Raw genomic sequence first — 27,844 nt, 5'->3', positions numbered from 1 at the left:
TATATTTCGCGAGTCTAAATTTTCGCGAATCGGGACTTCCCGACAATTTCGCGAGTTGTTAAATTCGCGATCGTGGAGGCCTGCATTGAACGGAGAAGTGTACACTTGTACGTCACATTCACATCGGGATCAGAGTCAATATTTTCGCGTGTCTTTAATTTCGCGAATAGCACTTGACTCGCGAAATTTGCGAAAATAAAAACCTCGCGAAATATTCGGCGTATACAGTATATGGATGTCTGACGATGAGAATAGAATAGTCTGTGGCAGAGTACAGGTACTCTTGTGCAGTTACAGTACATTCTTTCTTATGAGGAATAAATGCTTTTGTGAATATAAATATGTTGAAGAAGGGACAACATGTCAAAGCCCAATTGCAGGAAGCAGATACACAGAAATTAAAGTCATTTTATCACTGTGGTATCAGAAATACAAAAAAAGACTTGAAACACTTCATTAACATGAAACATGATACAATACATTTCATCACTTTGAGCAAGTTTAAAATCAAAATGATTTTCCTTCAGACAGATCAAAATGCCCAAACTCATTCATTCAAATATCACATGTGTACATGTACACTGTAGATGCACAGGTCGCAGTGATCGGCTGTACAAAATTGGCCAAGTACAAAATTAGAGAATGTCTCATTCAAGCAATATACACTGTAAATGTGAGCGTGTGACTGACACTATCCTTTAATATTAATGATGACGTGATGACATGTAAATACCGAACATTCGTGGTTGATGCTGAGTTGATACACAATGGCTTTGAAACTACAGTGTAGCCACATATGAGGCAAAACAGTGTTTAATACACAGTTACTTTAATACACAATTACTTTGCAGAAATTCTGCATCAGGATAGACTTACCAGAACATCAGCATGCTACCATAAAAGTGCATAAATCACTATTTGACAGTAAAACATGTGCAGATTAATTATAGGATCCCACTAAGTTGTCAAAAATCAGAATCATATTTGTTCTTATTGCAGCTGATTGACAAATTGCCCTCCATTGACATAAATCATACCAATTATAGTGCAGTGTTTTGAGCGATGTTACCGATAACAAAATCACAGGCATACACATACTGAAAAATCTGCATGTATTTACATTGATGAAGGGCAATTTGTCAATCAGTTGCAAATATAAAAAAAGACTTGATGCAATAATCATTAATTTGAGTAATTGTTCTGGTCTACATTTCATGATCACTTCTCATTATTTTTTTTTTGCAAGTTAATAAAACAACAAACACCCCAACATAGTAAGGAGGTGCTATGTCATCTGTTAGCCTTGATCCTGGCTATGTCATCAGTCTTGAAAATGCAAGTGGTAACATACGTGTAAAGGACACACTAAGTGTATGACATATGCGACAAAGTGATCGTTACCTGGGTGTTTCTTTTGCACTGCATATCACATAAGTATGGTAGAAATCTTCTGTTGGATTTGACAAGAAATCATATTTTTCTGTGTCAGCCTACAAATGTATCTCTGGCTCTCACCCTAAACGGTACAGGTATTTCAGTATTTTCCTCTAAACATGATGTATACCATGGTACATTGTACATGCAAGTAATCTGTATTATAAAGTCAGGTACACAATGTCTCAATGATCCATCAAATACTCAACATTTAAGTCAAACATCAGAGTCCTTGTTCATATACAATGCTACAGAACATGATTTAAGCTAATCACTGTTAATGTGTTGTTACTCCAGTGTCTTCTCAATGCAGTCATATACATGTACAGCACAACTAGACTTTGTCAATTTGTGTGAGTGATGATACACGGTAATTTCTCGGAACATGAAGAAGGCACATAGTTTACAACAATTTGATGCACAAACAAATGAAGCACTAAATCTTAAAATCTACCATGGTAACCCGATGCTTCATAAATACCTCAACAAATCTTATTACAGCCATGTCCGCATAAATTTTCTAAATTTTGGAACATGACAGTGCATCTTGCAGCTAAAAAAAAAAAATACTCAACCATTGCATGAGCTCTTTGTTCATGAACAACACTACTAAAGGCAAAGACAGCTCATTAAGAGTCCCAATAAATTTCTTCCTGTCATCATGGATGTATGAAAAGACCCTAGATTTATCAAGATTGTATCTCACATGAACATGCGGCTACATGAATTATTCTACAAAGTATCAGATGGCTCTTGATTAGCTATGTAATTGACTATTTAAACCCCTTGTGGACGAGCTGATTTTGCTATAACAAGCAGGTCCCATAGACACCTGCCTGAGTATACAAGGGAGTAGTCTTCAATAGGTTAAATGTCTACCATTCAGTTGCATGTTGTATGAACATGAGTCAGCATGTTAGCATTGAAACAGGTGAAAACTTGTGCACCTACAAGGGTCACATCAGTACATGTCAGGCATTAGGTAAAACGCTGGGGGAGCAAGAGCTATTGTATTTACCATATACAAATTTTATTTGGGGGGTTTTTAGTTCTTGGAAATATCATGAGTTGGATGCTATTTGTGAATTGAACAACGCGCAAGATTATTAACTCTAATCCCAACACCAATAAAACATGCACATAACCATGTACTGGTAAGCAGTAGACAGTAAATGAACAAGGTGCGTGATAATACAGTTGTACTCCAGGATTGCAAATTCAACCACTTGCGAAATTGTCAGGAAGTCGAGAGTCATAGAAAAGCCAGACTCACTAAATATATGGTGCATACACTACACTAATTGCAGAGCAATGCATTTGGAATAGAAATACTCAGTAGTGATATTGTGCACACACATATGACTGTGATTTTTGAAGTAATACTTGTCAAGGTTTGCATGTTTACTGACCTGTATGTTGTATGTTTACTGTGATTAGATACCTGCAAGTATTGTATAATCCATGTCAAAGCTTGCTATAAACATTTATAGATACACACATTCAAAAATAAACAAACTTGTTCATTGGCCTTCCTGCACAAACTACATCAGAATTTGATGCTCCCATTGAAACTAACATGAAAATGAAAAACATTTCTATGGCTGCGTTCGAGTGCTCTCCCAAAGCGAACTGAACCGTAACAAACCTCACCGCAGGAGCACTCAAATGCTCCGAAAGTGTACCGTACCGTACTGTACCAAGCCAAAAGTGGACCACTTCCCGATGCGCTCCAAAAGGGTACCAAAAGTTCGCGTGTGAAGAATGCATGCAACATGCGTCATATGTCATAATGCAAAGAGTTCATTCTCTTTGTTCGAACATCTGTAAAGTTTGAGCGCGCCATGTGAATGACCCTCTTGCTACAAAATGCATGACTCCCTCTAAGAATAACTCATGAGGTACTCCTTCTCAACAGAGCATGCCATCGCTCCAAATATAGCACAGCACGAAACGATACGGTTCGCTTTGGTTCACTTTTGAGCGCTCAAACACACCCTATGAAACAAGGTTTCAACACAGACATTAGTATTTCTGTTCGATAGAAAGCAAAAATCTCTTGGAGGGATTCCAATTTCAAAAAAACAAATACACCAGCACTACAGAACAAATATCTTATCATGAAACATACACACTTTATAAAGCAATGCACGCATTGTATGCTTGCTTTATTGATTGACATTTCTCAAAGAGTGTTGATACTGTTCAAAGTGGCCTTAGTATATCAAAACACACATCGGACAAGTGTTTTACAAATCAATAAGTTATAAATGTTATGAAATGAATCAAAAATTTATTCTCTATTCTATCCCTGTCTCCAAAGTTTCCGCACTCAGTGATGCTTACTCTTGATAACAATCACTGAATTCAATTACAGGGATGTGGGCGTGAAGTATGACACATTCATGGTGGCTCTGTTACCATGGCAACCCAACAGCTGAAGTCATTTCAATTCTTGAGACGAATAATAGGCTTTTGAAATGAAAAACAGCACATCACGATGGCTGCAACAATCATCAGATGTTGATTTCGAACATCAAATGCAGTCAAACCTATATCAGCAAACACGCTACGAGGACCTGCTAGACTTGATATTCCTTCTGCAACAGGTAGAATGTAATCGAACCTGTGTGCAAAGACCATCTACATTATTTTACTGATTGAGAGGCAGTACCAATCATCGCACATACATTTTCCATAGAAATACTCACAATCCGACCTGTGAAACAAAGATCATTTCCCTTCAAAGGCCACATTTTCTGATCATTCCATATCACTCAGTGGTTTGAGTAGTCATCGGACATCAGTTGCTCACCATGCTTGTACCCGGTTGCAACCCACTGCCCGAAGCCTCATGTGAGGGTATTTTGTGTGGAACCAGCACTACGATTTAACAAGAGACTGCATCGATGACATCATTACTTCGGCACTCTATACATGTAGCTTGGTTTCAGTGATTCTACAGGTAAGTATCCTGCCTTTTTTAAAATTTTTTTTTTTTTCTTGAGACCTATTGATAATCAATCAATCCTCCTGTTGTTGTTGTTGTTTTTTTTTCCTGCATGATACATAATATCCTTTTGCTCCACTGTATGTTCTGCATATACCTAGCTCCCTGATGAATTCCACTGCTTTTGGTTGATATCATAATAGGCTGCTGTTTCACATTCTGGTCTGATTTCACATTAACTCCTAAAATTCTCCCATCACATCACAGCCGAGGCGCGATTTCATGAAAGTAGTCTGCCGTAACAAGTTGTCAGTCTCAGACAATTACCATAGAATCAGTCTGTGACCAGAGCTTCTCAGCCAATCAAAACTAAGGCTTTTACTGAAATTGTCAGAGACTGACAACTTGTGAGTGCATTGTTTCATGAAAGTTGTCAGCTTCTGACAATCACCATAATAACAGTCAGTGACCAGCGCTTCTCAGCCAATCAAAACCAATGTCTTTACTGAAATTGTCAGAGACTGACAACTTGTCAGGGCTAACAACTTTTATGAAACCTTACCTAAGGCTAACAGCTTTCATGAAATGGTGCCCAGAAGTGTGGCAAATTTAGGTGTCCTGAATTCATCCTGAATACATGTATGTTATGGTTAGCATTCCTTAAAAATAGAGGTAGTTAAATAAGAGCAAACTTTGTGACTAATGTGCGATCATTGGCAATCACAGTTCACTAAGAGTTATTTAAGTTTATGATTGTTCACTGCTCTTGGAAGTTCCCAGCCAATCGGTCTCGAAAAACAGTATCATCTGAAAAGGAAACTGGACGAAAGAATGAATTTCATGCCATGATAGCATCTGCGGTTTTTCCATCTCCTATCTTCACTAGTGAAAATCTGACGCTGACTTCAGCCGTTGGGATGCCATATACTATTTACCCTAGATAAGACTCACTTACAGTTACCACGGAAACACCCTGTCATCATAGCTCGTCATGAGTATCGGCTTCGCCCGTGTTGATGTCATATTTATACGTGCACAACGCTGGGGTGATCAATTCAAACTGGTAAACGCAGCGATCCGGTTCACTGGCTGACGTGATTTTGTTTTCAATGCCACATTTTAAGAGCACCTACGGGGAGAGAAGGGAAATAAATATGAAAGGCAGTGAGCTTGGATGAGTGATATCTTTCATAATCTGCATCTACTAAATAATGAAGACTGGACTCCACTGCTAGTCACAGCTGACGCCACCTTTTTGAAAGTGGGGGGGGGGGGCAGTTTATATTTCTGGTGCCACTTCGGGGTTTCATCAGCTAACAAGAAAAAAAAAGCAAAACAAAACAAGCTTAACTATATATTTTTTTTCCTGGTGCCACTTCCGAGGTAAAGTGGTAAGTGGTTGGACCCTATGTATTCCTATGTATAATGCAAAAAAAAAAAAAAGTGGGGGGGGGGGGGGGGGGCAAGATCCCATATTCTTTGACCATCTTCTTTACTCATTTATCATCCATATTACATATATTTCTGGTTATTTTCCTTTGCCTGCATTCATTACATATTCAAAATGCTGCATCACTTTGGATTCGGTAATTTCTAGCATTTATCTCGAAGTTCATTTCTATTCTTCAGGTTTATGTCGGGTCTATGCAAGCTTCCGACCGTACAAATATTGAGAATTAATGGGTTTGTGGGATGAGCACCGTACTAGGGCTTTCCACAGCTCACTTGATAAGAGCACCGGGGCCTGTTTCATAAAGAGTTGCGATTGATCTTACGTTCCATTTATTGAGCGTAACTTGTTGAATCGAGCATAAGTTCAATACTGAGGGTAAGTCCTGTTTCATAAAAACACTTACGGTTGATTTCAAGAAAAGTCAAGTGTAACTTTCAGTAGATAGAGCGTTACTTGTGATCAACCGCAAAGTTGTGTTTGAAATGCAATTTGCAATTGATTGCAACTTTTGCTCAATTCTTTATGAAACAGGCCCCTGGTCTAAGAATCTGGAGAACTTGGTTTCCAATCCAGTTGCAATCCCATTTTCTTAACTCATTTTTCATTAAAAAAACAAGGAAGTACAGTGAAAAGACAGCAGGACTATTTTCATTGCAAACATTACCTTTGTTGACCTGTCTGGACCATTCCAGCACTTTTGTCCTCTGGTATACATCATGACGGAGTACTTATTGTCTGCTGGACCCTCCCACTGGTTCCAGGTACTGAAAGAAAATTCACCAATGATTTTTAAAAATAAAAGAGTAGAAGTACACAATCTAGTTGTGTGTTGACAAGCAATACTAGTATAATCATGAAAGAATTTGCCCTTACGGTCAACGCTGTTAGAAATTGTTATCTAGTACAACAGTTGAATCAGTCATGTTCAGGCTGAAAAACTTTTGCAGTAAATGTATCCCTTTCATCACCTTAATTGGCAGACCCCTTCAGCATCAAAGAATATCAAGAATTTTAAAGAAGCACAGCTATTTATTAGACATATTCACAATGATTTGGGTTAGTGTCTACTGTGTTCTTGTTATTCTCTTGTCCTTAGCCATGTCAATATGTAATAAAAACAAACAAACACACAAAACAAACAAATATAACTAACATACATACAAACAAACAAACAAACTGTTCAGAGTCTGTATAAAGCGTTATCTAAACTAAGAGGGTTGCTGTTCTGAAAAGGGCAGATGGGCACAAGTTCCTTGAAACCGAAATTGGAGCTAGCCAATCTCAAGGCCAACTGGTATGAAAAAGACCCCTCTGGGCTTGTGGGGTGGAGATTCTGAGGAACCTCCAAGCACCCATGTTCCAAAAGTAAAATGTGAGGTCTTTTCATGGAGATTAAATGCCACACAAGAACATCAATCACTGTTAACCATTTGCCAATTTGGTCAAATTTCAAACATGATTCCACGCCTTATTCAAACTGTGATCTTGATCGTTGTCCAAGGCAAAACATCCATCAGACACTAGCGTTACTTCTAGCACAAAGTGCATAATAGCTGCATAGATATAACACCGACTTCCTCTCCTTCCACTATTGTATGAAAATACTAATAAAAGACTAACTACCTTGCTGAATTCTGGCCACTGCAGTGCAATGTTTGCAATGTGTATTTAGTATGTACAGGCTTAGCCATGCTACACCTAGTAAAGTTGATAAATATCTTTACTATATTAATTTATGCCATATTCCCAGTTATTTACTTCAACAACAACCACTAAAAAAAAATGACCACATAAACTCACCCAAGTGATGTTTCTGATCCTCCATGCTTCGGCTTTTGTGAAGATTTTTCAAATGGACAAAGTTTGTAAACATACCTGCATTGCAGACAAAGGGAGAGAGGGCACATAAAATGATTATCTTTACAGGCATGAATGACTGAAAAAATGACTGTTGTCGTCTTACCATGCCTTGGAGTAAAACGGATCTGTCTCAAGCCAAGCTGAGCAGTGTTGTGTGTGACCATTCTACCCCCTCCAGTAAAGAAATTAACCACCCTGTCTCTCCATAGGATACAAATGGAGGTCCAGTGTGTGTGTGTGTGAGAAGGACCTAACTCACACACATAAAGGGTCCCACTTAACTTCTCTCACACATCCCAGAAGATTGGCAAATGATGCTGACCACTTGTGGGTTCATCCCAGGTGACAAGTAAATAGCCAGCAAAATGTGTCAACAAGGCAAAAAAGTGGCAGACATATGAATGGATGAATACTGTACATGCTGGTATTTGCACAATACAGATATGTAGTTGTGAATGACAGTTGATTGGACATTCTTTGGTGTGTGTGTGTTGTTGTTGTTGTTTTCTTTTTGGTGATGCTTTGTGGTCTCATTATAATAATTGCACATTAACACAAAGAGAACATAACATAATCAAAAATGCTAAGAAGAAAATGTTCTTTCTTAAACAGACCATTAACTATAACACTGCTTGAAAGGAGATCAAATCTCTCAGAAAAAAAAAGTATTAGTGTTTCAAAGATTTAAGGAGGAAATCCATTCCAAATATAAGTTAGTCTGATAAAAAAAGAGTAAAATCTTACAAGTTCAGCGGTAAAAATGTGACTGAAATTGGATGAAAAATAAGGAAGTTACGACATTTTGAAGTTTCGCGAATTTCTGCAAAACAGGGGGGTGTTTCATAAAGCTGCTCGTAAGTTACGAACGACTTACGAGTGACTGGTGATCAGTTCTTGTGCTGAATTATGGAAATTCTGATAAGTATAGCACATCAGAACTGATCACCAGTCGCTCGTAAGTTGTTCGTAACTTTACGAACAGCTTTATGAAACAGGGCCCTGTTCTTGTACAGGGGATATGAATATGCAAATGGCAAAGCGAGCATGTCATCCCCTCACAACTTGCCATATAGTTTGCACATAAAATTTTGACATTTCCAGTTTTTCATTCAAACGCAATCATGCCCGAGGCTCAAATCCTGGTATATCTAACTGATCACTATTCTGAAGTTATTCAACCAGGAATAACATCATGTTTAAGACTTCAATAACAGATATATTGAATTTTTGCCATTTTTTGTACACGATCAATGGAAAATTGTGAGGTTACGATATGGTCAGCTCACTCATTTGCATATTCATATCCACTGTACAAGAACTGTTTTGCAGACATTATCAAAACTTCAAAATTTCATAACTTCCCTATTTTTCTTATGATTTCAGTCAAATTTCTACCATTGAATTCATATGATTTTACTCTTTTTTATCAGACTAACTTATTTTGGGACTGGATTTCCCCTTTAATCAGGGGGCCCGATAGCAAGTAGCATTCAACTTCAACAAGAACATATATGCCAGGGCCAGACTAGACTTGCCATGGCCAGTGTTATGTGTGACGCAAATTTTCTTTTTTGTTTTTGTCAACATTTTTGCTCAAAAATAACAACTGCGAAAATGTCAGTGTATACAGTACATGAGAACAGTCACTGAAAGGAATGAGTTACAGCTGTCTCTTACTCTCTATCTGTGAACTCAAAACATTTTCCCTGCATCTCCTGGAATTCCTGCTCTGGTCCGAGGTCGACCCTGAGCTGCTTCTCAATGTCGCTGATGCTCCTGTCGATGTTCTTGAGTTTGTCGTTGGCGTCGTCATACTCCTTCCTCGCCTCATCAGCAGCTGCGATGATGAGAATGACGAGTACATGGAATTACTGAATACGCCATATATTTAGTGAGTCTAATTTTTTTCTTTTAATTGGGACTTTCTGGCAATTTCGCGAGTGATTGAATTCGCGGTCATGGAGTACAAGTAATGAACGTATAAATGTATGCTTGTATGCCATATTCATGTCAGGATCAGCGTTTAATATATCTTTGCATGTTGTTCTATTGTTGTAGTACTATTGTTGCACTATTCAAGAATAGTAACTGACTCGGGAAATTTGCAAAAATGACACCCTTGTGAAATATATGGTGTATATAGTAGTTCACGTACAATATCCTCACTTGTTGTTGTTTTTTTTCCTCACATCTACAGTTCACTCATGGCACAATATTTTTAGCTGGTGTATCTTAAGTTTGCTTCATATCCCACAATTACACACACAGGATTTCATCTTTGGTTATAGTCTCTCAGCAGCACAAGACAAATATTGCATTTTTGAAACAACTCTGTCTGGCCTACTTCTTCTAAATACATCGATTCTGAATTTGACTCGACATTAAATGGCAGGTGTGTTGAGTGAGGCCATTTGTTCAAAAGATGGGGGGACAGTACACCAACATACTCGTTATGCTGATGCAACACACCATTGCCACCAATCAACTTTTATTTCGCTAGGCTGTCAGATGTTTTATGTATTTTCTGAATTATCATGATTCGAAATGCCAAAAGTGGAGAAGACGGAATTCGTCTTTAAAGGAAAAGCTGCTGATCAAGCATTGGACAAAGTAGCAGGACACACAAAACATCTCATGTTTGAACCGACCCCTTAGGTTCTACAGCCGTGCCATGAAACAAGAGTATTTTCTGATAGAACTAGTCGCAGCAGGACAAAGTAAAGATAGTGATATACCAGTCAGCAAAGTGGAAACAAATCTTGGTAACCGGCCTAATTTGACAGCATTGGGGTTACTGTTACAAAAGGAGAGCTGAGAGTTTTCTATCATACTCACTCGCGATCAGAGCCTTGGTTTCCTCGTCGTATTCGGGCATCTTGTCCTCCGCAGCCTTTCTCTTTTCCCTCTCCTCTCGTCTCTTGGCCAGTCGGTCTAACCGTCGCTCCCTGCTCAGTTTCCTCATCTCCTCCTCCGCATCCTCGTCCACGTCGTGCTCTACGAGGTCGTCGCGGTCATCGTCATCCTCATCTGCCCACTCGTCCTCTTCCTCCTCGTCATACTCGTCAATGTCGTCTTCGTCGTCCTCATCAGCAAATGTGTCGAATGCGGCAGGTTCATCTACGAGAAACAGGAGCCAAGAGTGGACAGATGATACAAGTTTCATATCACAATCTGTTTTAACACCACACATTATCGTGTCTGCTTGACATTTGCTCTTTTTCTCACAGATGGGCAAGTGATATGGACTATTTTTCATGAAATCATATGTTACACGACATTTATGTGATGAATCATACACCTTCATTTGTGATGAGCCTACTTTCATTTGAAGCTTACACACCAGATGAAACAAAGTTGAGATGACATTCAAACGACACAAGTTTTATATCATCCTATGTTTCCAAAACCACAATGCATTGTGTTCTTTTGACTGTCCTCCTGTTATAGATGATGGAAAATGATATACACAAATTTTAATGAAGTACTAGTATGTTAAGGTGGTCAAAGTCTCATGTTAAATGATGTTAATGTTCTGAATCGTATGTCTTTATTTGAAGCCTGCACCCCCCCCCCCCCCCCCCCTTCCTGGATGATTGCACATGGAACCATACATGTAAGCACTAAAAGAACACACGCCTCCATCAAGAACTGTGCATACACTCTAGAAAATATCTCAGATCCAGATCATGCACGGGATCACCTCAAAAAACTTATTACATGTGCCTTTTTAAATACCACGAAACAAATGAAAATTTCGTCAAAGTCCATTTATATATATCCAGGACCAGGTCGTTGAACTCACCAGTAGTCTCTGACCTTTGAACTCCCTCAGCTTGTTCTGCTGCCAACTGCAAAGAGTAAACACAAAAACCAACCTTGCTGACAAATATCATCCCTGACATTCCTGTTCAATGTGAAAACAATAGGCAAAGTACTTCTTTAAAGGGATTGCATAGTTTTGTTTGAGACCTAATTTCAGGTTTCCAACATTTTTTTTTTTTTTTTGTGAGATAATGAGAAACCTACGAAGTGTAGAAGAACATGTAATTCCCAGGGGAATTCAATGTTTATTTGATGAAAAGTAGTTTTGAAATGGCTGAGATATCCAAAACAGAGCGTTTCTAATAAAAGGTGGGAGCCATCTGTTATTACGATCGCTTTGTTTTACTTTATTTTTGGATGTCTCAGCCATTCCAAAATAGATTTTCATCAAATAAACTTTCAATTCCTCTTAGAATGGTATGCTCTGTACTATCAATATTTCATTAGTGGTTTCTTGGTATCTCGCAAAAAGTTAGAAGCCCAATCCTCATCTCCACCAATACTATACCATCCCTTTAAAACTAAGTACCGTGCATACACACATACATGGTCAGTGTTCAATCTTGGTTTCATAATCTTACCATTTTTGTGTTAGAGGTGATAATATCACGAAGAGGGAGGATTAAAAGAATCAGCCAGGATCAACTATTTTCCCCCGAAAGATCCTGTATGTGTGTCATCGATAGATAAATACATTTAAAACTCTTATGCCATTCATATGTTCATGTTCTAAGTCTCATTCGGAAAGTACAAGGTCTTGAAACATCTCTAGATTTTTCAAATCATTTCAATTTCTACCTCACAGATGCTCAAGCAGTAGTTCCAACTTGTTGTCTCTGTAATATACCTGAAAATATAGCACAATATTTAGATGATACTGACAGCGAAGTGTTTAAATGGCTGGGACTTTTGACACCACCTTACCTGACTGGCAGATTTAAATCTATCTTTGATGTTGTTCCAAACGTTTTCAGTGAACGCAGCCTCATCCACAGCAGTTGAGCCTCCCAGTGTATTCTGGAAAATGAGGATACATACGTTAAGCACGGCTCCACACTAACTTTTTTATTTGGTGGCCCGTTGGGGCCACCAAAATCATCAATTTCACATTTTTGGTGGCCCGAGAAAAAAATGTGGTGGCCCCCCCAAACAATCAAAAACATTAAAATTCCTTCTTTTTTTTGAATAAGTCAAATATTTACGTTTTATCACAGTAAGAATTGGAAGCTGGACATGTCTACTCATAAATAAACCTCAACAGACTCGCAACACTCACTCTCAGGCACTCATTCAGTCCTTTTCATCCATCCTTTAAACAAATTTGACTGCTGAATGGTAAGACTAAGTATGAATATTCATTGACAGGCACATGGGTTGCAACATCTTAACATAAATAAATGACACTTTTCAAAAAATTTTGGTAGCCCGAGGCGGGCCACCAAATTTGCGCTTTTTTGAAATTTGGTGGCCCGACTTTCATTTTTGGTGGCCCCGGGCCACTGGGCCACCATTACTGTCGAGCCCTGCGTTAAGTACAATACTTGCAAAGTATTACAGGAAGCAACTTTCAAGATTGTTTGTGGTCTCTTGTGCGGACACTATAGATACATATTGACATGAGTCTTTCTTAATTTGCCTTGCTGTATAATTTGCAGCATTTTATAAGATAATTTCACTCTACGATCAGGGATGCTACCTAAAATGTACAAGAGGGCCTAAGATTGTACAAAAAAAGAGCCATCTTATAGATAAATGGGCCAAGATGAAAATGTTGGGCCAGAAAAATATCTTTTTTTTTACGGCAATTTCGTCAGTTGAGAAGATAACTTCATTTTTTGTTCTTTCCACTGATTTTGCCAAATACTCTCACCTTCGCCTCTTCTTCGTTGACATCACCGCTGTCGTTTTCGTCAAACTCCTTTCGGCTCTGAATCTCGCTGAGGGAAATCCTGACAAACGGCAAGACAGGATGTGTCACTTCAAAGGTAGTTGTCTCAAGAATGGCTGAATACTGTAAAAGCTGTTATTTTCGCCAGGAATTTATATTATATTCACAAATTTTGCAAATCACCGCTGGGCCGCCGGCGAAAACAACACACAAAGATATCACAACCTGATCTTGATTGTATAAAGCGGCAGAGTGAGCGGACTGGCACTTGGGCACTTACGATAGCCTTGGTGTTTAATCATGAAGACAACACATCGTAAAAATGTCTGTGACCTCAATCTCGAAAATGTCTGTATGCAAAAAATAATAGCTTTCTTATTAACTGCATTCGAAGAAGTAACTTTTCATAATGAAACACTGAAGAGCAAGAAGCATGACTGACCAGACCCTAATTTTACCACTCAAAGGTACTGACTTAATCTAGTATGACCACCAACACATCCACACAGAAATAAACAAGGAAAAGTAGAAATTACGCGGTGCGTAATATATGTCCCCGCCGGAAGTAGCATTTAGTAGCAAAATGTACAATATAGGTAAAAAGATGAAGGTCAAAGGTCAAAGAAGTCAAAGGTCAAAATTCTATGTAGAAGTTTTGAAGCCCTCACCTAGTGCCATCACATAAAGCAAACGGAATCGAAATCGGGTTAGAAATGGCGAAGGAGTAGCATTTTGTAGCCAATGTACAATATAGGTAAAAAAATCAAGGTCAAAGGTCAAAGAAGTCAAAGGTCAAAATTCTGTGTAGAAGTTTTGAAGCCCTCACCTAGTGCCATCACTTAAAGCAAACGGAATTGAAATCGGGTTACAAATGGCAAAGGAGTAGCATTTTGTAGCAAAATGTACAATATAGGTCAAAAATCAAGGTCAAAGGTCAAAATTCTGTGTAGAAGTTTTGAAGCCCTCACCTAGTGCCATCACATAAAGCAAACGGAATCGAAATCGGGTTAGAAATGGCGAAGGAGTAGCATTTTGTAGCCAATGTACAATATAGGTAAAAAAATCAAGGTCAAAGGTCAAAGAAGTCAAAGGTCAAAATTCTGTGTAGAAGTTTTGAAGCCCTCACCTAGTGCCATCACTTAAAGCAAACGGAATTGAAATCGGGTTACAAATGGCGAAGAAGTAGCATTTTGTAGCAAAATGTACAATATAGGTCAAAAATCAAGGTCAAAGGTCAAAGAAGTCAAAGGTCAAAATTCTGTGTAGAAGTTTTGAAGCCCTCACCTAGTGCCATCATATAAAGCAAACGGAATCAAAATCGGGTTAGAAATGGCGAAGGAGTAGCATTTTGAAGCAAAATGTACAATATAGGTCAAAGGTCAAGGTCAAAGGTCACAATTGAAATTCTGTATAGAAGTTTCAAAGCTCCCATGTAGTGCTATCATATAAAGCAAACAGAATCAAAATTGGGTTAGAAATGGCGAAGGAGTAGCATTTTGAACATTTTGATCACACACGGACGCACACACGGACGGACACACGGACGGACACACGGACACACGGATGGACACACACACGTACGGAGCCCGTTTCATAGTCCCCTGCTCGAACTCGTTCGGCGGGGACAACAATATTCAGGATTTGAATCATGTTTATATTATTCCTTTACTGACTCATCTCATATTGGATGTGTAAGCCCCTTGCAGGATTGGGGTCATTTTGGATAATCCTGATTATTTGCCACAGACAACTAAGTCTGTGAGAGCACTAGATTACCTCTTACCATGCAATCTATTTCAACTTGAACCGAAAGGTCTGGCTCTAATCATTGTATGGGCATTCAGAGTTCAACGAAATCAAATTCTTCAAGTAGGAATAAAATATTTCTCCATGATTTCTTTTGTCATGGCTACTTCTAAAACACTCATCAAATCAGTGATTATTTATATCAATGTGGGGTAATTTGTTGATCAGTTGCAATAGAAACAATTCCGCGGAAGAATGTCAATAATTGAATAATTACGCAGCACCCACTGCATGCTACATTGTAGCACCAGCACTGGTTGTCGGGTGGTGGCTAGGTAGTCCAGTGGATAAGATGCCTGTCCAGTCATCAGAAGGTTGTAGGTTCGCATCCTGCTCAAGTATGCATGCCCAAGATTCTTTTGACATGGCTACTACTAAAACACATATCAATTCAGTGCTTATTTACATCGATATAGGGCAATTTGTCAATCAGTTGCACTAATCAAGTTCTACCAAAATGGCAGTAGTAATTTTTGAATTGTCAACGAGGACTCATTATAAGTTCTTCAAAACACCACTGAAATATAATCTATTTTTAAGTGCAAACAGCCTTTTAGGAAACACATGATGTCTGACAACATAAGGGCAATATCTCTTCACTTACTGTCCATCTGAGTTGACGTCCAGTTCCTTGAAGGCCTGGCTGGCCCTTTCCTTCTCTTCAGCAGCCTTCTTGGCTGCCACCTCTGCTTCCCACGCCTTTTGGTGCCTATCCTTCGCCTCGGTCTCCGGAGTTTCGGCTGCTTCTTTTAATTCTGAATGGGGTTTTGAGGAAGTCAAGCCATAGTGGTGACTGAAGAAGTAGATTCTTTATTCATCTTCAATATTTTAACTGTATATGAGACATATGACATGTGTGATGTATTCTCCCCAAAAGTTATCATATCCAATTTATGCATATTTGCCACAAATCTACAGGAAAGGGGTGAGTTCATACTGACACCAAGTTTTAAACTTGACAGTCCCTTTCGAACAAATTAACATCAATGCAAAAACAAGAAAAACAAAACTTGCAAGCAGCATTGACAATCATTTAAAATTTCATAACTTTATCATTGATAATAAATTTCTTGCGAGATGTGACATTCTCATGGCTTTGACATTCTTAATAATATGTTTCAATTCTAAGTATGGACAATTTTGAGTTTGAAGACACAAACATTTTGTTGTGTATGGTGTAAAAATGAGCTCACACGAACTGATTTTGAAGTGTAAAACTTACTTTGTTTGGTATCCACTATGGCACTGGATTCATCACGTTCAGCTTGCAACTTTTTCAGAGATTCCTAATGAAATATACAAGAGCAATCAAATAGTGAAGATGACAGAAACAATTGGAAAACCACAATAAGAAAATGCACACTAAGCAAGCGTTTGCGCATTTAGTACGAGATGCCCATTTGCTAGCTAACCAAGCATCCAGTAAATTCATCATGTAACGGTAAATACTGGATGCATGGCTAGTAGTACTGGGTGCATGGTTGACTTCTACAAGAAGCATGCTGGAGTGGTTTCTCCATCGATTGGCACAAATGTCTGGAAACTACCAGGTAATTATCAGTGATCAGACATTACCTAATCCCCCTAATCCCTACTGCATCACCATGGCCTTCCTGTTGGACTGAGGCACATTGCTACACCTGAATGGGCTTGCTAATCGTACAAGTACAACAAGTTTGGAATGATTACTGAATGTTGATGGAAAAGCTCTGCAAGTTAAGGCAAGTGGCTGGGTACATAATGGGTCCGACTTGATCCACTCACTGCAAGGTCACATACCGTGGGGATTCATGGAATGTGAAGGTTGGCCCAGTTCAGATATACATGTATTCAAAAATCCCTGTAATGACTTATGCATAGTTTTTATCACTGATCTCTATGTGAGTACACTCATAGCCGAAGAATCTCTACTGGAGTTAACCGTTACCTATGAGTGTGTGCTTCATTGCAATATTTACTGACATGTGGCTGATGGGCGCCATTTGCGGTTTTCGAATACCCCTATTGGGCTGTGAAATCGATCAGACCACCCATCTTTTCCCACGCTACTGGAGCTTAGTAGGGGGGTGTAGGGGGCTCTGGATAGAGGTAGTACCTTTGCTGCTCGGCAGCTGCTCCTACCTAGGCAGCTGCTCCTACCTGGCTAGGAGGACGGGCATCGCCGGTCCTCATCCAACTCCTAAATCTCTCACGTGCTGACTCCAAGCGTCACACCCCGGCACACCGCCTCAGCTGGCGGGCTAAACCACGTGAGGGGGTGGTGTTGTCACTGCACCACTGGGCGAAAGATCTCCTAGAAGTAGATCACCAGCCAGGACGGAAGGGGTTCAGAAGAACTTCAACGGCTAAGTGCCCATGGCCAGGGCGAGCCTCCGAGTTGGGGGAAATCGGCCGTGGCCAGGCCTGGAGAGGGACGGGCTCCGCCAGGCGGCTTTGCCTGAGTTTCGCTACATGATGAATACAAACAGAACAAATTTCACGCCGGCTCGGTCGTCGCCCGGATCACCAAGGACCGCCACAACGTTGAGGTATCAGGACGGAAGTGGAAATTATGCTACTGGTGCCACCAAAGATTTCACCAAAGATTTTACCGTAGATAACACCAAAGATAAGATCAGTGTTAGACGCAACACAAACACAAACGCACACAAATGTCCACGCACGCAGCTAGGTTGGTGCTACCGTGCCGCACCGGGCTATTGACCAGGCAGCAGCGGCAGCCTCTACTCATGCGGATGCATAAGGCTTGATGAGGCGATACCGATAGACAGTATTCGATATAGCTGTGTGCAGATGGAGGCGAACAAAGGAAACGTGCACACACCAATGGTCTACACGCGGCTACTATTTTCAGATCTGGCTACTATTGCAGCGCGCACTAGTGCGTGCTGATTTATTAGAATTAATATTTCACAGTTTGGGACATTTTTTGTGATGGGATAGAATTTTCTCTATAGAGTTCTTATTACATGCTCTCACACCTCTCAAATTAAAATTCTAGGGGAGAGATTCCCTTTAAGTAATGTACCTCTCTCTCTGCCTTCTTGGCCTGGCCCGCCTTGATGTACTCCTGCCGGATTTCAAAGCCCTGGTTGGAGAGGAGGATCTGTTGCCGCCTCTCTTCAAGATCTTTCTTCCCCAGCTCCTTGCAGTTGTTGATGCACCGCCCAGCTCCGGGCCCTTCATACTCATCCGAGGCATCGCAGCAATCTAGAGAAATGGTTTAAAGGGAAAAATCCATCCTGATTATTATGTTCCTTTGTATGATCACAGAAGAATCAGAGAAGTAGACTCTGTGAAACTTTGGGAAAAAACAAAATCACACACAAAAGAAAGTTATACATTGTTAAAGTTTAGAAAGTAAGACAAAGTGGCAACTTTGTGTGACGTACTTGTTAGCAGCTTGCCATTTATTGTGTCTACGGAAATTCCCATATTTTCATTTTCACAAATATTTGGGCACGGACAGAACTTATCTTCTGATGAGGACATGCAAAAATGTGTAATTCTTATCATATCATACCAAGAACAGCTCTGGAAAGAAGTATAGCAAGAAAAATGAAAATTGACACCACAGTACTAAGTCTAAACCAGTGCATACTGGAATTTTGTCCTTTTGCTTCATACAGGTTCAACTGTCCAAGGGCTGGAATTTATTCCAAATGAGCCAACGAAAGCAATGCCTCGTTAATAAATTTCATTGATATCCAGCAAATGGTCTTCTCCAGTGCATCACAGAATATTAAGACTCCAAAACATATAACATGAATTTTCTGTTTCAATTTCTATCAGTGTACATTTTATGTTACACCATCAAAAACAACAACAAACAAACAAACAAACAAAAACAAAACCTGACAAATAAACTCTAAATATGCGATATGGAGTGTAGGCACTTATCATTTTAATGCGGCTATAATGTACAAAGTACAACCATCTTAAAAATGCTTTCTAAATTCAAATTCATAATTCTTCTTCATCCACATACAATTCAAATATACACAAGGACAATCCAACATCATCTACACATGTAATTGCTGCTTTACCACAAATGCCGTCATTGACCCGCGATGAAGGAATGTACATTGGTTTGTAGCCACGGTTGTTACAATGGAATCTGCCATCTGGGCAAGCAGAGGTTCCTGTTGATGATATAAAATTCAATTTATTCAGTTAGTCTCACATTCATATTACAAACTTATTGCATTATATGAAAATGTACAAAATTCTGCAATTCAGCCATCCCCATGGCTGCAAATGAGTTTTTAATAAACCATTACTACTACATTATATGTACAATTGTAAATACCTCATTTGTTATCACATTTGACAATGTCACCGTATGGAATAACATCATCAATTTGCTAGAGCAACCACTTAAGAATTTTTTTCCCCATACTTTGCAACTGATATGGCCCATACGGGTAGTGTTAATACTCTGAAATGTTAAACAAGAAGTGAACACATACGTCATGTCAATGCTTCATGGCCTTGCCTGCAACAAATTCATAAACTGTAAAGCAAGAAATTTTCGCAAATTGCCACTGGCATTCAATGCATATTGTCTAGCCAGGAACTTTCGCATGCATTTTAATTTTGCGAATATTGGCTCTAGCAAAATTTGCGAAATTCAGATGTCCACAAAAATGTCTGATTTTACAGTAATCCATTGGTAAATTTTTGCTTTCCATTTTCTTTGAGACATATAATATGCATTACTTTGTACAGTATGAAGTAGCTCCAAGCAATGCATTACTTTGCGTGAGGATACTGAACTTAAACTTGTTGACAAGTTCATGATGATGAAGTGTTCATGGGGCAGTGAAGAACTACAATGTATTCTCTCTCTCTCTTTTTTTTTTTTTTTTTTTTGCATTGTGCAGTACAAATTTCATTTGTAGCTTGTCCCTATTTATTTTTCTTTGTGATCAAGACAAGCATTTGACATGATGACCACTCATGTTAACTTTAAAATTCAATCTTTCAGAGTTGGGATGTCTTTGGACAAGTGTCAAAGAGGCCTAGTATTGCATATAATACACACTTACATGTAAGTGAAGAAATTTGGGGAGCCCTGTGCTCACCGACATGTACATTTAGCAAAATACTGGGCATTGAGTAGACGAACGGGCATTTATACTAGAAACATAGGGTTTGCAATTAAATTCAAGCATTAGAATGACTGGTGTCCTTAAATGCTCTGCAAATGGTAATTGTAGAAGGCAGTGACAGTGCAAACAGCACTAAAAGGGTGCAGATTATCTCTCTCTGAAACACAGATAATTGTTGCAAAACCTCAGAAGCTTTGGAAGCATGATTACAAGTCATTGTTCTAAAAATTATAACTTGGACCTATTCAATGCATTTCCCACTTTGTGTCAAAATTGGACTTCTGAATTTAACACAGCATCAATAGATACTGGACTTCTTATTAGATGCCAGTAAAAATGAATGGAGGGCCTGAAATTCCATCTAAATGAAGTTACTTTCTACATGTAGGGGCCTGGACTTTGATACTACCAGGGCCCAAGTTCAGGCTTTTGCCTGAGAACTGGCATTCCCAGGGGCGGATCCAGAAGGGGGCGCACCGGACGCACGCCCCCTCTTTATTTTTTGTTAAAACCAAAGAAATAAAAAGAAAAAAAAATGGGGGGGGGGGGGGACACGTGCACCCCCCCGTTAATTTTGCAAAGGCGCCTCCCCTTTACAAAATTCCTGGATCCGCCCTTGATCCCCGTCTTATAAATCCATAGCATCAACAAAATTTACCTGGCTCATCAGAATAATCTGGGCAGTCACAGTAGTCATCATTCAGTTGGGAACGTGGAATCTTCATGGAACCATCCAGACAAGTAAACCACTCCCCCTGAGCATCTTTATTATATAGCGGCTCATCTGTGGGAAGAAAATTAAGGGCAATGCTCAACAGCCTGATAAGTTACGCAAGATGCATCTTTCTTACATGTCAAGAAAATATAAGTGGTAAAATCTCTCAAGCATCTCCACTTCTTGCTTAAATGCAACTCGAACCAAGTTATAGAAGGCTACAAGCTGTGAATATGAATGATCAGAATTGTGCAAAAATTGTGATCAAAACTGCCTGCATGTACACACTGAAATATACATCTGTATTAAAGTGTTCTGAATGTCATGTTTCTGCCACAATACTTACATACATGTAATGCATTACAAGTTTGCAGATCTTGCCTCGCCTCACTACAGTGCAACTTCATTTTATGTTAACCTGTTCCTCCCGCAATTCCCCAAGAACCTTCCATGCCCTAACCATAATTCTTTTTGCCCATCGACAAAAAATGGACAGGTTGGTAATCCGCCTGTGCGAAAGCAGTCAAGCAGTACACATTTTGTACACGTATCCTATTTCTGTAGTCAACTGGATGTACCATTGAACAATGCAGAATGTCAGTCATACTTGAGATTGTGCACTTAGCTCACAAACTCTTTTGTTATATAAATAATAAGACCACCTGCATGGAGTTAGCGAAAGTCAAAATCTTGTGAGCTGAGCCGTGATTGCTACATACAATGTCTTCATATAATTTTTCAAGCAAAACAAGCCCACTACTAGGATGGAAAAGGTTAAGCAGACAAAAATGCAGTTTGGACACCAAAAGACAAACCTATTATTGATAGAAGAAACTCTAATCTTTCAATCACAGTAATTTTCCTGGTCAGCACACCACAAAATACACATGAAGTTAGGCCATGAATGTGGATGCTCAGGCGTAAATATTCATAAATGAATGATACACGCCAAAAAATTAAAATAACAAAAAAAAAAAATAACAACTTGTCTACATTTTGGGAACATGTGCCCCGTTTTATTAAAAGATAATTTATATCGATTATAAATTCCCTTACCACACAGGCTGCCTTAGACTTATGCTAAAAAACAACTACAGCTGTATACTTTTATATTCAATTATAACTCTTCATGAAACAGGGCCCAAGTATACCAGGTTCCTGATAAGAACAAGTAAAATACAAGATTTGTACCCATTTTTGCCCATAATATGCCGCTACCATGGCAACGTACTTTTGGGTACTGTCAAAAAATACGTCTTGCACATCTACAACCCAAGGCACACATCTGTGCCAAGTTTTATGGGAATCGGTTGAAAACTGAGGAAGTAGTTCGCGACGCAAGATTTGCAACGGACCGACCGCCCGACCGCCCGACCGCCCGACCGCCCGACCGCCCGACCGCCCGACCGCCCGACCGTCTGCTGATTCCTATATACCCCCTTCAAACTTCGTTTGGCGGGGGTATAATTAAACCCATAAATGGAGGAAATTTCTTCAAAATCAGACATGCATGTGGTGCATTTATAAACTCTTTCAAAGTTCTAATTATATCTAACAGAGCTTAAGCTACAATTACACAAATACACAAATCAGAAAGTTCTAGATATCATTACCGCACAACAACTCTCCATATTGGTTTGCAGTACATAAAGATACAACATCAAAATACTGTTTTGTTATCTTATCTAGCAACAAGAGTCTCTTACCATGCCTAAGTGCTCTTAATTTTTGGTTATGACAATGAAACAATAAGTTGATGCAGTTGCAAAGGATATATTTTTCATATCAAATCTATCAATTTATCCTTAAAGTAATTGAAGTCCCAAAATGAAAGTTGTGTAAATCAGTGTGCTGGTCAACAGGAGACTTACACAGTGTAAGTAAAGTATTAAGGCAGGCCATGACAATGATGATATCATCACTGCTTCTCGCTAATGTAACTGCAACTCATATCATCACTTGATGACAACATGTGGAATCAATACGCGAAAAGTCGACCCACAACTTTCTTTATGTCTGGTTTTGATAAGACTATTACTACTCTGCTTGTTTGATTTTTTGTTTTCAGTCTTTTCGATTTATACCAGTACAGCATATTTAAACATCGGGGGGATGGAATTGAAATTGGACTCTTCAAACTACAGTACTCTCCACGTAATCGGGTATCGCTTAAACGGGTACTCCGTTTAATTGGGTAGTAATGTCAGAATCAGTTCCAATGCACAATAAAATTACCTGATAATCGGGTTGCCTCTCCGCATAAATGGGTAAATAATTTTATTCTTATTTCATTTCTACCCACATTTCATCGCATGTATAACACTTTAAGAAATCACGAATGTCAAATTTTCCAAGGCTAGTCGCATTCTCTGCTTAATTTGTAAAGCAGGTCGATCATTTGGGGAGTGATTAAACATGAAAGCACGTGTACACGTACCGACTTGTCACACGCAAACGAACATTACACATGTAGCTGGCACTCACAATTGCATATAGACAGACAGGTGTTTAGTGCAGTGTACAATGCATAAACATGTACATACACATTGTGTGTGTCCATTGTGAATGAGCCGGGGTCTTCTGTTAATCGGGTACTCCGCTTAATCGGGTAAGAAACGCTATGCCCGAGCCTACCCGATTATGCGGAGAGTACTGTACCATCATTCAGATCCCCATGGCTACCCATCTTGCTTTGCCTTATCATTTTAATAATAATCTACAACGTAGCACCAGTCAGTACACATGATCAGCAATGACACTATAACGTATTACTATTACATGTAGACACAGTACTCTACTTCTCACTCTCAGATCTCATACATTATGGGGCATGCATGGAAACATGGAACCATTATGTATGGGTTATTTTTTTTTTTTGAACTTATCATAACCTAGCCTTAAGATATTTGACATGTGTATGAATGTAGTACCTCAATAAAGTGAAATGTATTTCTTGATTCACTTTTTTTTTTTGTGGAAAGAGAGCTTGTGTTGTGCATGAGCATGCTTGATCAATGAGGTATTGACTTATTAATCGAGGATATTCAGTTCTTTTTTTTTTATAAGTTCAAGTTTTTTTTCCACTCGACATACAAACAACAATTCATACAATGAAAAAAACGGAAATGGAGCTACAGCAACAATATAAAGAGAAATACACACACATTCACAAAAACAACAGGAAGAACAAAACCAATGCATCCATAAATTCATGTGAGGGGGGTCAACGGAGAAGAGCAATCTACATGTATAAGCCTTGTGAATCGCTGACCCCATGAAAACATAAGTCATATTGATACAGAGTCAGAGAGCTACAGTGTAAGAGAGGGAAAGAAAAAGGACAGAATAAAAAGAACATTGAAATCAAAAGACAGACAAAATGTTTTGATTTGATACAGGACAAACTTTTGATAGAAATCCAAAGATTTTGTTTGATTTATGATTTTTATAACAAACAGGTTTTCCTAATCTGTAAGTGAATGATAATGAGTGAGTAATTGTCAGTTTTGTCAACCATGGCATGAGTCTCCCCTTTCAGTCTTACCTCTGTTTATAATCTTACATGTAATTTATATGCTGCATGTGATTGTTTAGCTGTTTGCTTTTGTGTTTGACACTACATACCAATATTGTACATGTATTGTGTTAGTAAATTAGAACATTGTCACAGCAGGGATGGCTGTCATGTTGAAGAAAGCTCCTAATAGTAAAACAAAGGAGTTGGCTTTGTTGTTGTTGTTATTTGAATTTATTTGGCATTTATCATTCCTATAGGAATATTTACGCCAGGTCCTTTAATAGGTCCATTTGTAGCCTTTGTTCCAGGGCTGCCAACACTGGAAACTAGTTGAGAGTGAGACTCCCATAGGCCAATGCTATAATTTAGGAGTCAAAATGAGTGAGATTAATAGAAATGCATAGGAGTCAAAATGAGTGAGATCAATAGAATTAGAAATGCATGCAAATGAAATAATGTTTTAGAGTGAGAAAGGACCAAAATGCGTGAGAGTTGGCAGCCCTGTTGTTCTATGAGAAGCTAAACTGGCCTAACCAAACCTCCCTCTTGTATGTTTCACTCAATGTTTGTTCACCCCTTTCATTTGCTTGATTTGATATAAAATCAGTGCAGTGAACAGGATTGGACTTCTGCGCTAGTTCTACACACACTTTATTGATGGCTTGTGAAACAGTAAATATAGGAAGAACTTTAGCTAATGACTTTTCCTTGCCAGTATGTAAACAAATGCACATTTTGCCTTGCACCGTCCTTTCCTTGTCGTTGAACACCTGACCTAGCCTAGCTAGCGCGCTAGCTGTAGAGGTAGGTCGTGCACAGAAACAAACATAGATATCAATGAATGGGACCGCATCTCATACTCGACAATGAGGACGCGAACACCCACACGCTGCTCGGAGGGGCTTAGACTTTATAGGCCAAGATAAAAAGCGAAGTTCTTACTACTCAGTGAGACTCCACGAGGCCTTTCAACTTGAACCGTGGCATCACACATCCACAAGATTCCTAATGCGACGGTTAATGACACAAAAAGCGTCAGAGAAAGTGTTGAAGATAGTTCCATTTTGTCCTCCGAAAGAGACTTTGTAAGGTCGTTCCTGTTTGCTCGATCGTATACCGAGCCACACCGCTTTTCATGCATGAGACACGAAATTTCGACACGTATTATTACACGTCTTACTTCACACACACGCCATGTGTGTGATTGATGATGCTCTCCAAAAAGTAGGAAGATGCCGACTGGTGACAGTCGATCAGAGTCGATCTTTGTCGCGATCGCCACAACAAATAGGACGACTGCCATCTTGCGATAAAAACTTTACAGACTCGTACAGTGCCACGGGCTCATAATTTTAATTACCGGTACATGACTTTTGTATTATTATTATTTTTTTCTATTACAGTTACTATAAAATTTTCTTCTTTGACCACTGTGTATTCTGATGTAAACTTGTAAACCAAACTTGTATTCACGTGAATAAAAAAGAATATTCTGTGATGGCATTTTGAATAACCAAGGAGGTTCAACTTCAAGAGAATGGAGTCACAACTGTCGTATTTCCTTTAAAGTCACGTTCGATGCCGCCACTCGAAAGTATTTGAAGCATGTGGCAAACTGGATCTGCCGCGCAGATAGGACAATTGACTCATGTCTCATTGCATAATCATCAGCCACTTTCTAACGAAAATATGTCTTTGTGATGGTAATTACTTTTCGCCATCCCTACTTATAGAAGATAGGTGGTATATGATGGTAAAGACACAGGGATGCGCGAATAGAAATTGCGCAAAAAATGATGAAATGAAAATAAAATTACTCGACTGGCCGTGCCCGGCCACTAATCTGATATATCTATTAATATAGAATTATACTCGAAGATTATTCCATATCAGTTTTATTTGGAGGAATTAAGTGGAAAAGTGATAAAACCGGCTTTCCGGGAGGGTACAGTTTTAAACCCCTTCACATGATACAGCTCTGATTTACACTTTTGCACATATTTCTTGAAGGGATTGACCGTTGTTTAATGAGCTTTATCATTAAGTGAGATTTCGTTTCATTTAATAGATAAACAAGCAAAATATAGCCAACATTAAGTTAACGTTCAAAATGAATCTTCAGATTGCTCAGCAAGACGGCGGCATCAAACCCCGTCACCAAAGGCACAGATGCACCTGTGGAATTCTTTTGTATCTATACATCAATAGAAAAGTGACAACTGTTTGAATAATTACAGCCAGTTGGAACTCCATCTCTTAAACCTCCTTGGAATAACATACCAGTATCAGGGAGGGTGTTTCATCAACGTTGTCATCGCGGACAATCACCATAGTAACAGTCAGTGACCAGAGCATATCTCATCCAATCAAAACCAAGGATTTTGCTGAAATTGTCAGCGCTGACAAACGTTGATGAAACACCCCTCTGAGGTTTTTGTCGTTTTGGATTCAACCAAACGAGATACAGCGGAACCTTGTCAAAAAAAGATGCAGAGACTCCAGCCCCAAGCACCTTCTGGGGGGTGTTTCATCAACGTTTGTCAGCGCTGACAACTTGAATCACCATAGTAACAGTCAGTGACCAGAGCATCTCAGCCAATCAAAATCAAGGATTTTGCTGAAATTCTCAGCGCTGACAAACGTTGATGAAACACCCCCCCCCCCCCGATCTGGAGATTCTCCCGCCTGAAACCCCTAGCAAACGGGAGACTCCAACTTGATGTGCGCAAAGTGCACATCACGAGCGCAAAGGGCAAAGTTCCTTGCAGCCGGGGTCCAGGGCCCGCTTAAAGGCCCTGGGAGCTCTAGATGCTCTCTCGTGCTATCTAAGGCTTATTTTTCTACATACGATGAAACTACACTGTAAGTAAGAAATCATTTCAAGCGGGAGACACGGAGCCAGGGCGGGAGAAAGTAAATCTCAAGCGGGAGAACGAGAGATTTTGCAAAAAATGGGCTTTCGGCGGGAGATCTCCCGTCGAAAGCGGGAGAGTTGGAGTCTCTTAAGATGTCGGACTTAGCAAACCCCTCATACAACAAGGTGATTATTTAGAGGTCTAAACTCTTTAAATCTCTGTTTTTGTATCCTGAGAGTGAGAAAAATAATACCGAGGTAGTAGACATTTTTTTTTTTTTTAGGTCTTGGTTACAGTGAGAATCCCTTGTATATGATATAGGCCTACATGCATCAAACAAAGGGGAAAAGATTAATACATGTACACTTGAAGAGTTTGTTTGCAAAAACCGAAAAGTCCATATTTGTCAAATGGAGATATTTGCGATTAAAGGTCA

The 27,844-nt window shown here is 39.3% G+C and overlaps 1 protein-coding gene across 1 annotated transcript; it reads right to left on the bottom strand.

Annotated features, from left to right (window-relative positions):
• Window positions 1-4,426: 4,426 nt before the first annotated feature.
• LOC139731494 (glucosidase 2 subunit beta-like) lies at window positions 4,427-25,652 on the bottom strand. Its single transcript, XM_071642378.1, has 14 exons — window positions 25,496-25,652; window positions 20,980-21,105; window positions 19,257-19,352; window positions 18,239-18,420; window positions 16,433-16,496; window positions 15,815-15,965; window positions 13,387-13,465; window positions 12,441-12,533; window positions 11,497-11,542; window positions 10,530-10,811; window positions 9,372-9,531; window positions 7,635-7,709; window positions 6,499-6,598; window positions 4,427-5,510 (listed from the first exon to the last, which is right to left on the bottom strand). Exons 1-14 carry the CDS (start codon window positions 25,614-25,616, stop codon window positions 5,361-5,363), a joined length of 1,725 nt encoding a protein of 574 aa, XP_071498479.1. The 5' UTR covers window positions 25,617-25,652; the 3' UTR covers window positions 4,427-5,360.
• Window positions 25,653-27,844: the final 2,192 nt, after the last annotated feature.

Source organism: Diadema antillarum, unplaced genomic scaffold, assembly GCF_040938485.1.
Source record: "Diadema antillarum isolate AM-2024a unplaced genomic scaffold, OU_Dant_1.0 seq00000376_RagTag, whole genome shotgun sequence".
In the NCBI taxonomy this organism is placed as follows: domain Eukaryota; kingdom Metazoa; phylum Echinodermata; class Echinoidea; order Diadematoida; family Diadematidae; genus Diadema; species Diadema antillarum.
The sequence above is the reverse complement of the archived record's forward strand: the minus strand, read 5'-3'. Positions and strand labels throughout refer to the sequence as shown.

Coding starts and splice junctions, on each gene's coding strand:
- LOC139731494 (XM_071642378.1), bottom strand. CDS start 25,616: ATGGAACTATCTTCAACACTTTCTCTGACGCTTTTTGTGTCATTAACC. Junction 15,966..16,432: donor CATAGTGGATACCAAACAAA/GTAAGTTTTACA, acceptor AACCCCATTCAG/AATTAAAAGAAGCAGCCGAA. Junction 9,532..10,529: donor AACCAAGGCTCTGATCGCGA/GTGAGTATGATA, acceptor TCATCATCGCAG/CTGCTGATGAGGCGAGGAAG.